This window comes from Dermacentor albipictus, chromosome 7 (genome assembly GCF_038994185.2).
Source record: "Dermacentor albipictus isolate Rhodes 1998 colony chromosome 7, USDA_Dalb.pri_finalv2, whole genome shotgun sequence".
Lineage (NCBI taxonomy): Eukaryota > Metazoa > Arthropoda > Arachnida > Ixodida > Ixodidae > Dermacentor > Dermacentor albipictus.
In genome coordinates this window covers 140420796-140434533 of record NC_091827.1, presented here as the reverse complement: position 1 = coordinate 140434533, position 13738 = coordinate 140420796, and the positions used below count along the sequence as shown (strand labels likewise).

General features: G+C 47.5%; 1 protein-coding gene across 1 annotated transcript in view; it reads left to right on the top strand.

The window, feature by feature from the left end:
* LOC139047299 (uncharacterized) overlaps positions 1–13738 on the top strand; it is a 1527628-nt gene that overhangs the window by 488881 nt on the left and 1025009 nt on the right. The window contains exon 13 of the mRNA XM_070521114.1: positions 4755–4891. Within this exon, the coding sequence (XP_070377215.1) occupies positions 4755–4891 (137 nt within the window). The remainder of the gene's footprint in view (positions 1–4754; positions 4892–13738) is intronic.

Here is a 13738-nt window from a genome sequence, read left to right as displayed (position 1 = left end):
TAATTACAAGGAAGGCAATGTAATCCTCGTCATGTTGCCGCGGTGGTTCAATGGGGGTGCGTGATAGGCAATCGGCATCAGAGTGGTTTCGCCTGGACTTGTAGATTATAGTGATGTCATATTCTTGCAGTCTGAGGCTCAACCGCGCCAACCGTCCTGAATGGTCCTTTAATCTCACTGTCCAACACAATCCGTTATGGTCGCTAACAGCTTTGAATGACCTGCCATATATGTAAGGGCTGAATTTTGCTGTAGCTCCAAATGATGGCCAGGCATTCCCTTTTGGTCGTAGAATAACTGCCTTCTGCTTTTGACAGCAACCGCATATTGGAGGCTATCCCCCGTTCAAGTCTGTCTTTCATCTGGATGACTACGGCACCGAGGCCTAGGCTACTGGCGCCAGTGTGGATTTTGTTATCGGCGTGCTCGTCGAAGTGCGCAAGTATGGGCGGCTACTGCATGCACCGTTTGAGTTTTTGAAATGTGACAGCCTGTGGCGTTTCCCACTTGAACTCGATGTCCCATTTAGTTCGCTGGGTCAGCGGCTCAGCGATGCGTGAAAAGTCCTTGAAAAATCGCCTGTAGTAGGCACACATGCCAAGAAGTCTACGCACTGCCTTCTTGTCGATGGGCTGGGGACGTTTGCGATGGTAGCTGTCTTCTGCGGGTCGGGGCTGACTCCAGACTTGCTTATGACGTGGCCTAGAACAGAAGCTCATCGTAAGAGAAGCGGCACTTTTGTTGCTTCAGAGGGAGCCCTGATGACTTGATGGGCTCTAGTACTGTCTCAAGCCTCCTAAGGTGATCGTGGAAATTTCCGGTGAAGTCGACGACGTCATCAAAGTAAAGAAGACAGGTCTGCCACTTCAATCCTGCTAACACCGTGTCGATAACGCGCTGGAACGTTGTAGGCACAGCCCGAGCACAGCCCGAGAAGAGTCCGAATGGCATGACCTTGAACTCTTAGAGGCCGTCTGTCGTGATGAAGGCGATCTTTTCACAATCTCTCTCGGCCACTTCTATTTGCCAGTAGCCAGACTTGAGATTCATCGACGAGAAGTATTTTGGGTTGCAGAGCCAATCTAATGCCTTGTCTATCTGTGGTACGGGTATACATCCTGCTTTGTGATCTTGTTCAGTGGACGATAATCCATGCAGAAGCGTAAGGTTCCGTCCTTTTTCTTCACCAAGACAACAGGGGATGCCCACGGGCTTTTTGAGTGCTCGACGATGTCGTCGCGCAGAATTTCGTTGACTTTTTGCCTAATAGCTTCACGTTCTCGCGGCGAAAATCGGTAAGGGCTCCAGCGGAGTTGTCGAGCGCACTCCTCGGTGATTATGCGGTGCTTGGCGACTGGTGTTTGTCGACTCCTCGATGAAGTCGAAAGGCAGACTTTGTATTGTCGGAGCAGACTTCCGAGCTGCTGTTGCTTAATCATGGGGAGACTAGGATTAATGTCGTAGTCTGGTTCTGGAAACATGGTCGTCGGGGTAGATGCGGCGGAATCCGAGAGGACAAACGCATCACTGGTTTCCAGAGTTTCCTCGATGTACACGATTCGTGCCCTTGTTGATGTGCTTGAACTCCTGGCTGAATTTTGTCAGCAACACTTCAGTTTTTCCTGCATGCAGTCGAGCGATCCCTCTTGCGACGCAAATTTCATGGTCTAGCAGTAGACGTTGGCGCCTTCTACGTCGGCAGGTGTTTTGGTGCCGATGAAAATGGCAATGCTGGAGCGAGGCGGGATGCTCACTTGACTTTCGAGCAGGCTTAAGGCACGGTAACTACGAGAGTTCTAAGGCGGTATCGATCGACCTTCCGACAGCGTTATCGACTTCGACTTCAGGTCGATGATTGCGCCGCGTTGGTTCAGGAAGTCCATGCCATTAACGACGTCTCGTGAACACTGTTGGAGGATAACGAAGATGGCAGAGTAAGTCCGGTCATGAACGGTAATTCTTGCCATGCAGATTCCAGTCGGCGTGATGATGCGCCCTCCAACGGTCCCAATTTGACGGCCTTCCCATGCAGTTTTAACTTTCTTCAACCGGGCGGCGATGTGTCCACTCATTACGGAGTAATCGGCCCCTGTGTCCACTGAGGCGGCAACTGCGTCGCCGTCGAGAAGCACGTCGAGGACGGTGGTTCTTTGTCTGGCGTTGCAGTTAGCTCTTGGCGTCGAATCACGGCTGCGTCGTGTTGAACTGAAGCTGGAACGTCGCGTCGTCAAGTCGTCGTTCGTCGGCTTAGTCTCGGCCTCCTGGCTTCATGGCGACGGCAGCGTGTCGTTATTTTGTCCTCGAGATAGTCTCTTCGGTGTCTTCGTCGGCGGCGGAGGATCTTCGTCAGTTCGACGAACAGCAACCGCACCTCCATCGGTTGCTGCTTTTAGTTTTCCGGATATGGGCTCGCAGACCGGCCCCGGGGTAGGCCAGTGTATGGTCGGCACTGCGGCGACAGGTGGCGGCCTGGTGATGGCAAACAGGACGGTAGTCGAGGGCTCCACTGAGTGGCGGCGAGGGAGTCGGCGACATCGCGAGGTCTTTCGCCAATCTGTGGCCGCGGCGCGTTAACGGCGAACGCTCGCAGTCTTATTTCCCGGTATGGGCATCGGCGGTAGACGTGACCCGCTTCTCCGCAGTTGTAGCAAAGTGGGCGGTGGTCACGAGCACAACAAATGTCCGTCTTTCTCGCGTAGCGGTGCTGGGCGACGGGCGGGCGTGCTGGCGGCGGTGGCGGTGGACGATGGAATTGGGGCGTAAAGGTCATGGGCGCGGTCGTGCAGGAGGGCCTTGGCGGGGGGCGACGGCGGCGTAGGTCATCGCTTCCGGCTGGGGCTGCGGTGATTCTGGTTGCACCTCTGGAACTCCAAGAGATCGCTCAACTTCATCTTTGACGATTTCACCGATTGAGGCTACTTGAGGCGACGACCTAGGTTTACAACTTCTGCAGCTCTTCCCGTACGACCGCTCTGATAGTCTCGCGCAGATCATCGGTGGTCAGCGATTGAATTCCTGTGTTGTTGGTAGAGTTGGTGCGGCGGTTGAATTGCCGGTTCCACATTTCGAGTGTCTTCTCGATGTCGGTCGCCTCGCGAAGAAACTTTTTTATGGTCCTCGGTGGGCTTCGTATCATTGCGCCGAAAAGTTATTCTTTCAGACCACGCATGAGAAGGTGGGCTTTCTTCTCCACGGGCATATCCGTGTCGGCGTCGCGGAACAGACAGTTCATTTCTTCCGTGAATATGGCAAGGGTCTCGTTACGTGCCTGCACTCGGGCTTCCAGCATGGCTTCGGCCCGTTCCTTGCGTACGATGCTCGTAAAGGTGCGCAGGATCCGCTACGGAACAGTTACCATGTTGTCATGGTCGACTCCCGGTTCTCAAACCACGTTCTGGCGGTGTCTTCTAAGGCGAAGATACATGCCAAAGCTTGTCGTCGGAGTCTCAGTTGTTGAAGGTCGCGATTCGTTCGTAGGTCTCCAGCCAGAATTCCGGGTCTTCAGTAGCTGCTCCGTGGAACGTCGGTGGGTCACGAGGTTTTTGCAGGATAACGGGGGACGCTGGGGCAGCCATTGGAGTTGTCTTGGCCACGATCTTCCTTGTCGTCTCAGGCAGAAGTCCCTGCTCGGGGGGCAGTCCTTGCAGTCTGCGGCTAGCACGCTGGTCTTGGGCGATGTCGGTTTTGTCCTCGGGCTTCGGGCTTGGATCGCGGCTTTGTGGGGGCGTTCGGTACATGAACGCACAAGCACCTCCACCAAATGTGCCGTGGTAGTCACTGTGAAGAAAGCAGCCAAACTGAGAAAGACGAAACTAGCGTTTTATTGGGTGAACTTGTGCCCTCAAAAACAGGCTACCCTCAAAGAACGGCGATAACGGCGAACACAGTCGGAAAATCTGCTCAACGGGTCAAGCGCGTCGGCATTTATACATCAATCGTCGAATGTTCCAGACAAATTGCTGGGACCAGCGCACCTTCCACAAAGTCCTACATTATTCGCGTCGCGCACACATGCAATCAGATTAAACATGGTTCGGTCACAGACAGTGGATGGAACCATCAATAACATTCCAGAAACTTGCTACACATGCAAGCGCGTCCTGCGCTGTGCGATAACATTTGTTAGGTGGCGAAAAATGTCGCCCGATGAAGAGAAGTGCACGTGTCAATATGTTGCCCTAAGCGTCTCGATCACGTACTACTCTCTGTTCCGAAATAAAGCATACCAGGCAGAATTACTTGTTTGCTGCGCGGTCTTGTCGCTGCATAACTGTCCTGCGGCTTCGCCCAAATAAAAAGAACACGCAATATGTATTTGCCTTCTGTTAATATATTTTGTGCTCATTCGCTGTGTTCTGTATATATGCAGATTATCATGTTGCATGATTACCTGCCTTTCACGCCCACTCCTGGTTTTATTATTCCCTGTTTGCTCCTCGCATTGTTTTCTAGAATATATTTGTAATTGGTGTACATAGTGTACATACTGTCTTATGTAATAATATTTAAGTGCACAGTACACATATTCTGTAGCTGTTCCTGGGCATTGAAATAATGATTAGATTGATTTATTCTTGTTATTCATTTCACAACTATTTTACTACGCTGTTTAGTTATTCCCTGAGCTGCGTGTAAGTTTAGATAGGGACGGCCGTGGGGTTTATGTGTTTTTTCACATCTCGACTTGTGTTGTAAGCGTTCGCGTCTGTGAGAACTTTGTTTTGTTCAAGTCTCCTGCCATTCCCTTCTTGCAGGCGTTCGACTGGGAAATATTTTTTAGCACGCTGCTCCCCAGAACGCAAGGATTCGCATTCACGGCTCACACCAATGTTACCGTGCGGGACTACGTGATTCTGGAAAACGTTATGAGATACATCCGCAACAAGGAATCGTAAGAATATTTTGCCATGACTGAAGAAAGCCACATTTGTACCAAGATGAGTGTCAGTTGTATGCAGCCTCCTGTCTGATGCATGATATATCCAACGCAGAGATTTGGCAGAAAGCAGCATAGTTTCATAGCAAATACAACTGCATTGTATTCAGGAACGAATTACTCCGTTATCTTCTGGAGTGTACAGAAGCAGCTGAATCGCCAAGCTATAACCATATTAGCTCCCAAAATTCAACATTTCCATTGAATACGTCAGATAACTCAAAATATTGGACTAAAAATTTTCGGCTAAATGAATTATAATTGTTATATTGCATTAAACATTAGAATCATAACTGCGATAAAAAACAGCGAAAGAACACAAAGGCAAAAAAGGAGCAGGAGAGGAACGGCGCAGGAACCAGGATTTTCCTGTGTAGTTGTTTCTTTTTGGCTTGGTGTTTTTCAGCTGCTTTCTTTCACCCATAATATGAACCATCACTCCCCGCTAATAATGTTACTAGAACCATTAAATCTATGTATTTGAAGTGCACAAGGCTCTGTCAGGGTGAGGTTCCGATGAAGATTCCTCAGTGACGCCGCCTGCGTGTTCTAACTGGAGTTCCGGACGTACGCTCACTTCTTGGCTCCAACGCAGGCGGCGCAGCTGAACACCGTCATCCACCCAAACGTAGCCAACTGCTACAAAAGAAATAATTACTCCTCTAAATAATAATTGCGTCAAACACCGTCATCTTTTACATGAACAACCTTGAATATCTGCAGTCTCCAGCGGGGAGATACTAAAATGCGAGGTCAGGACCAAAAGTCACGGATTACTGGCTAAAGCACCGCGTACAGAAGTTGCGCATCTTGTGAGCTATACACGATTTAGCTTATTTATGATCACTAATAATTATGTTTTAAAGTGCACTGTTAGCTAAAGCTCCCAAGAATGCAGGCCGCTGCTTGTACTATCACAACGTGAGCCTTTCGCCACCGCCGCTGTACAAATTAGGAGTAAGAATCAGGGCGTGAGCGAACCTTTATATTCCTTGCTTGGAACGCAATTAAGGTTTTTAGAGTCCCGACTGTGGGTGTTGTGCTATAGTATATCACGCTAAACTAGCCGCTTTTCATGCTGTGTGGAGCATGCGCAGTGGTGGTGCACATATGGTGTCCCAGCATACGTTAGTGAAGCTGTCAGTTACAGTGGATCCTACATCTCACCGGGAAATGGTGTTGAGCGAAAATTTCTAAATGGTTACGCAAATGTGCACGTGAATCGTAGTGTTCGATGTATGCGCCGCGCCCTAGCAGAGGTGACACAAACGCATGTCGCTTTTAGTGTGCACAAGTCGTCGTCTCTGAAAGGCTTATGCATTTCTTTTTTAATTTTTTTTTACTTGCATACATTAAAAGTTGGGAAGGGCATTACATAGAGGGAGACTGAATAGGGAATAATAAAATAGTCACAATATCGGCAAATGCCGCTGTTGAATAACCAAGAGAGTGCAACGGTATGTATGGCAGGGAGAACACAGAAATAAAAAGAAAAAGTCACAGCACTAGCACGGAGAGATCAGTACAAAATTTTTTCGAAGTATAATCTAGGCGACACTTCACAATATAATGAGAGCATCAGGCAGATAACGTTTGTGCTTTGTTTCGCTTCTAATCACAACGGCAACAGACACCACATTCAGTAGCGAATACAAAAAGGAAAACTATTGTATTTAAAATGCTTTGGCGTTCGAAAAAGGAGTGAAGCACTGACTGATCAGATAGAGGATCGATGTAAGCGATAATGCTAGATGGCAGTAAATTCCATTTATCTACTGAGAGTAGGAGGTGAATTTCGGTGTTTTTCCGTATTAGCGAAAATTGGTTTGAATTCATACGCGTGATCTAATCAGTTTGAGATGTGATGAGTTGGAAAAAAATATTTGTGTGGGAAAATGACATTTTACTATTATGGTGAGAGGTGTGAAAAAAAGATAGTCGGGCAAATGTTCAGCGCAGAGCATGTGCTGGCATAGGGAGGGTGGATTTCAATTTGGTGACGCCTTATTATATGAAAGAATGAGACACACTGTTTTGTTTTAAACCGCATCGAGATGATTTGTTCAGGTGACATGATCGGCATACGTACACACACGCTTGCGTGTGCGTGTCTCCCTTCTTGTGGTCGTCTGTTTGCGCAGTTACCCATGTTTCAAGATAAACCAACATGCCCAAAAAGAAGTATTTATGCCAAATGATAGATGCCTATTCTATAGAAAGCCGAATAAGCGACTTATATGCTCGTAGTCTAGTGTAACTGTTGGCGAAATGAAAGCGTCGTTTGAGGAGGCTGAGCTTCTTCAATGCTTTTGAAGTTATGTGTTCTATATGATCGTTCCTTCTTAAAGTAGAATGCAATGTTATTCTTATTTATTTAAATATAGAAATTGAATCAATTGGTATAGTGAGTTGCATATGTATCGACCTTTCTTTTCGATGCTGGGCTAAACTTAAGATGCTTTTTTAATCTATGTTGATTTGCATCTGCCATAGAGAACAGCATTCTGTTATTTTAATGATGGCAGACTGTAGGTGAGTAATGTCGGTAGGGCTTTTTATTCCTCTATATATTACGCAGTTTTCTGCGAATAATCGAATTGTAGCGTTTGTGCAAGTTGCTATATAATCAACATAATGTAAAAAATCACAGTTCCACCCGAAAGGCAAAGCACCGATTGCGATAGCAAATTATTAGATAGCTCTACAAAATAAGGATAGTTGTTTTATCGGCAATAAAACTTTTAACATTCGCTTACTAACCTAATCAACAATGATATAATAAGTAAGCGTGACTAAACGAGGGAGTGTAAAGAAGCAGACACAAAGAGACAAAGCTGTTATTGTGTGTCTGCTCCTTTCTACATCCTCGTTCAGTGGCGCTTACACGTTATATCACGGATTCAAAGCAACTATCTCGCCGACGTGTTTTAACTAAATTAACGAGACCGGTGTCACGCGTACATAGGTAAATATGAACGCATGTCACTCAATGAACGCGGAAACTCATTGTCTAAATTCTGAAGTAAGGAATGGTGGTAGCAGGAAGCGAATTGACCATCGTGCATATCTCGCTTCAGTGCGAACGAAACGTCGAAAGCACACCGCATGTGAAGCTACCGGCACTATCACCACATGACAAATGACTTTGAAGATGTGGCCCGCGCGCGCAGTTTCACCACGTCGCAGATCGTTTTCGAGACACATGAGCGCCTACACCACGTCCCTATGGCGTGCGTCGAAAGCACGGAGGCCGAAAGCGTCTGGTATAGCGTCCGCGATCATCATCATCATCATCATGCTTACGCCCACTGCAGGGCAAAGGCCTCTCCCATACTTCTCCAAGAACCCCGGTATTGTACTAATTGTCGCCATGTCGTCCCTGCAAACTTCTAAACCTCATTCGCCCACCTAAATTTCTGCCGCCCCCTGCAACGGTTCCCTTCCGTTGGAATCCAGTCCGTAACTCTGAATGAGCATCGGTTATCTTCCCTCCTCATTACATGTCCTGCCCATGCCCGTTTCCTTTTCTTGATTTCAACTAAGATGTCATTACCTCGAGTTTGTTCTCTCACCCAATCTGCTCTTTTCTGATCCCTTAACGTTACACTCATCATTATTCTTTCCATAGCTCGTTGCGTCATCCTCAATTTAAGTAGAACACTTTTCGTAAGCCTCCAGGTTGTTGCCCTATAGGTGAAAACTGGTAAGACAGAGCTATTATACATTTTTTCTCTTGAAGCATAATAACAACCTGCTGTTCATGATCTGAGAATGCCTGCCAAACGCACCCCAGCCCATTCTTATACTTCTGATTATTTCCGGCTCATGATCCGGATCCGCCATCACTACCTGCCCTAAGTACCCTAAGCACCACCATTACCTGCCACTTCGAGTGTCTCACTACCTATTGTAAATTGCTGTTCTCTTCGGAGACAGTTAAACATTGCTTTAGTTTTCTGCAGATTAATTTTTAGACCCACTCTTCTGCTTTGCCTCTCCAGGTCAGTGAGCATGTATTGCAATTGGTCCCCTGACTTACTAAGCAATGCAATATCATCAGCGAATCGCAAGTTACTAAAGGTATTCTCCCTTAATTTTTATCCCCAATTCTTCCCAATCCAGGTCTCTGAATACCTCCTGTAAGCACGCTGTGAATAGCATTGGGGATATCGTATCTCCCGGCCTGACGCCTTTCTTTATTGGGATTTTGTTGCTTTCTTTATGGAGGACTACGGTGGCTGTGGAGCCGCTATATATATATATCTTTCAGTATTTTTACATACGGCTCGTCTACAACCTGATGCCGTAATGCCTCCATGACTTCTGAGGTTTCGACAGAATCAAACGCTTTCTCGTAATTAATGAAAGCAATGTGGTTATATTTCGCACATTTCTCTATCACCTGATTGATAGTGTGAATATGGTCTATTGTTGGGTGGCCTTTACAGAATTCTGCCTGGCCCTTTGCATGACAGAACTAAGGTGTTAAGCCCCGGTAGCACAGGACGTGCCCGCTTTTTAGCACTGTATATGCTTCTTTTGGCCTCCTAACTTCACTGAGATCTATTATATCCCATTTACTGCCCTCTGATTCCTCAAATAGCACTGCTAGACTCGCCTCACTAGATAACGTTTTAGCGTTAAACGTTGCCAGGTTCATCATCCAATGGCGGCCTGTCCGCCATTGGATCAGCCAGGGATTCTTAGCACCCTCTGCTGTGTCGCAGGTCTGACCGCCACTGTGGTCAGTTGCTTCGCAGCTGCTGGGGACTGAGGGGCCGGGGTTTGATTGTTGTCTTCATATAGAAGGTTGTGGCCAAGTACTGCACCAGGGTGGCCAATCCTGCTCTGGTGAGGGAGTGCGTTACTGGTTCTGGTAACCGGGGTCAGGCCACACTCCAGGCCTATTTATGCAATTTTATCAACAAGCAGATTTTTTTTAACCCGGTGGAACATTGCGCGGCACCTGGATTGGAACCACGGACCTGCTGTACGTGAGGCGGGTGTTCTACCTCGACGCCACCGCTGCACTCGTCCGCGATATCCGTGCCCAAAGTCGTAGTAAACGCCGCGATTGTCTCTACTCTCTACGGACCGCCGGGCGAGGAGGTGGTCGAGGCACCCTACCAACCTTCGCAGAAAAATGTCCTCCCTCCCGGGCCCGACTCCCCTTCCCACGTGCGTGACAGGAGGGGGCACGCAACCAGGCCACGTTCCTCGCTCGAGCGCACGAGATTGAACCGTGTTCGCCGGCCCCCCTCACACGCTTTCCCACAAATGGAACCTCTCGGCGACGCCGACAGCAGGAATGCACCTGGAGTGTCCATATAATTGCTGTCGCAATAAAACACAAGTGTGCCCTAAACTGACCCCTGTGGGGATCAGTGTTGTGATCGTATGACCTTATGATGACCGATAGGATGCGTGCATGACTCCAGATGCGGTTTTGTAGTTTGATGGACTAATGTTTGCTAAAAACTGTTCGATGCATTGCATTTTTTCATCAAGTTTATGATTGCGGTGTGTGAAGATTCAACGGCTATGGGGGGGGGGGGGGAGCGATCAAAAGCCTTTGAAAAATTGGCAAAGAGCGCATCGATGTACAGCAATAAGTGCAGGGAGCGATGAAGATCAGTTACTGCTTCAAACACTTGACTGTGGCAGAAAAGGTTTTTCCGAAAGCTGCGTGGATTGATGACGACTAGGTTGTTTTCGTTTAGACAGGTTATAATATGCTTGTGTGCTATATTAGAGGTTAGATTGGGCAACATTTTGATGAGGCACACAGAAGAGAAACACACACCACAGAACGTATTTTGCAACTATCGTTTTATTCCCCTGTCAATAGAATAAATAGGGTGGTAGCGACAAAAAACATAAAAAAATATGATTTGACAACATGGCCATCTACCAATGCCAAGTCGGCTTTGTCATGTGATCGTTGTAGCTGCACTCGACATCGCAAAATAGGAACAGGATACGAAATTTCTGGTTAGCACTTGAGGAAACCTATTTCATTAGCACTAAGGGACACTGAGGGCGTGCTCACGCACGTACTTCCCAAACGCGCAATCTCAGCGGCTTCGATTATCTCTCGCGTTATTTGGCTGCCATATTTGCTCACAATCTTGCAATTCTTCAAGAATTGCCGACATCCGCAATCATTACAATGTGTCTGAAGGTGTCCGGTGACTGCCGGACATCGTCCAGTCGGTCCGATGTACATTCGCCGCAGTGAAGTGGAATGGAATATACCACTCTAGAAGAGTTAGCTGCTGGGCTAGTTGGTGATCTTGCATAGTGAAAAAATTTTGCGCCAAAAAACAACACACGCCAAAAAGACGACGACACCATGGACGCTGTGGTGTCGTCGTCTTTATTGCGTGTGTGGTTTTTTTGGCGCAAAATCTCTTCAGAATATACCACTCCCTCAGTGCAGTCGACGAACTTGTTTCGGTGTTTTGTTTCACAGCCTCGTTTCTATGTGACACCTGGGTTTACTTTTGCTCACGTGCTCAGCAATTTTTCCGGTGCGGAAAACGCCACTTCTACCTCGCATCTTTTGCCAATTTTCTTTACTCGGTGCGCGATCGAATGTACGGCATCACCACTATTTTTTTCTCGTGTGCTTCGACTGCAATGCTCGTTCCCAGATAACGCTGCCCTGGTTCCGATTTCCTTGTGCAAACATCGTGCCACAGATACTAATACATGGAAAGGATAACCTGCCTCCGTGAGCTTGCGCGTTTGCCCCCGAAAGCTGTCAGCAATGCTATGATGGCACAATTTTTGCAACGCGTTTCTGTAACGTGACTTAAGTATGGATCGATTTACGATTTTCGAATGCGCAGATTTGAAGGGCAAAAGAGGCATATTTGCGCGCGGTTCGTATTGGCGACAACATTGACTGGAGCGCAGACTTACTTTTAAGTCAAAAAACGTAATTTCTCCACCGTCTGGCTCTTTACTTGTGATCACCAATGGCTCTAGCCCCTCTATAAAGATTGTTTCAAGCTGTGTCGACGGCGACTGATTCCTGTTGTCAATGTTGTCCACTAAAACTAAAAAATCATCAACAATCTTGAATACGCGAGCAACGCGTGAATTCATGAGGGGCGCCACTAGGGTTCCATCAATGTTGGCTAGGAGCAGGTCACTCAGAATCGGTGCGATAGACGAACCTATACATATTCCTTGTTTCTGGAGGAAAATGTCCCCATTCCAAGACACGTAGGTGGATTTTAAATATATGGACAACAACTCTAAAAAGGCTTCAACATGCATCTGTGAATCATTTTGAAAGGCAACGTTTCCGTATTTGTCAATACGTTGTTCAATGTACAGCAAGAGCTCTTTGTGAGGAATACAGTAAAATAAGTCTTTGACGTCGAAAGAGTAAGTCAAATACCCCTTGCGAGAACATTCTCGTAGAAACGCAATAGTTTGCTGAGAGTTTTTATTAAAAAGGGGTCGTCAACTTCCAGTAATTTTAACCTGCTCTGCAGGAACGAGGCTACCGGCAACTGCCAGGTGTCTTTAGCAGTGACAATTACCCTACGCGGGCAGTCCCCATTGTGAGTCTTTGCTGTGAAGAGCATTTGCAAGCCTAATTTTCTCTTTTTATCAAGAGACTTATTCAGATTATCTAATTTCCATTTAGCGCACAACTTCCTAGCTTAATTTTTTACTTTAGGCAAGCAGACACTGGTGTGGCAGTCAAAAGGCCCTCTGATGGCTCCTGCTGGTTTAGATCAATACAATTCCTTAGTTAACACCAAGAAGCCTCCTTCTTTATCCGCGGGAACTAAAGCCAGCGAATGCTCCTTTATGTAGGACACTGCTTTTTTGACAGGAACAACGTTCATAGGTGTCTTGCATCTCACCAAACCATTGATGCCTTCGGACAAACAGCGGTCAGTTACGCCTTCCTGAGTCAACATGGATACGCGCTTGACGATAGCCAGAAAAGATGGCGGTGAGAGCTTAGGTTGAGCGGCAAACTTTGGTCCCTTCGAGAGAACGTCCTTGATGGGTTCCGGCAGCACCACATCGCCTCGTAAGGGGATGTAGGGGTATGGGACCCATAGAAGAGGCGGTCTTTCTCTTTATCGATGCTCGTAGCCGCGAAAGCGTCTGCATCCACATGAATTCAGCTGTCGTTTCGGCCAGGTTCCTAAAGCTGCACCAGTCAGGCTTGCCTCTTTGTAAACCTGACCCATGCACACTTAAGAAGAGGTAGTCCCTGAAGAAACGTACTTGCTTGTGGCATTCGGAGTGCAGAAGCTTGCATACCCGCATTCCCTTTGACTGCGAGGTGCAAAGCCCCCGAAGAGAAGTACTACTTCTCAGGCAATATGCAATCTTCTGCACTCCGAATGCCACAAGCAAGTCCGTTTTTTCAGGTACTGCCTCTTGTTACGTTTGCATGGGTTAGGTTCACAAAGACGCAAGCGTGACTGGCGTAACTTTAGGAACCTGGCCTATGCGACAGCTGAACTCAGCTGGACGCAGACACATTCGCAGCTACGAGCGTCGATGAAGCGAAAGAACGCCCCTTTAATGGGTCCCATCCACTTACGAGGCGACGTGGTGCTACCCGAACCCATCAAAGACGTTCTCTCGAAGGGACCAAAGTTTGCCGTTCAGACTAAGCTCTCACGGCCAGCTCTTCTGGGTAACGTCAAGCGCGTCTCCAAGTTAGCTCCGGAAAGCGGAACTGACCGCTGTTTGCCCAAAGGCATAGACGTTTTGGTGAGATGCAGGACACCTATGAACGTTGTTCCTGTCAAAAAAGCAGTGTCC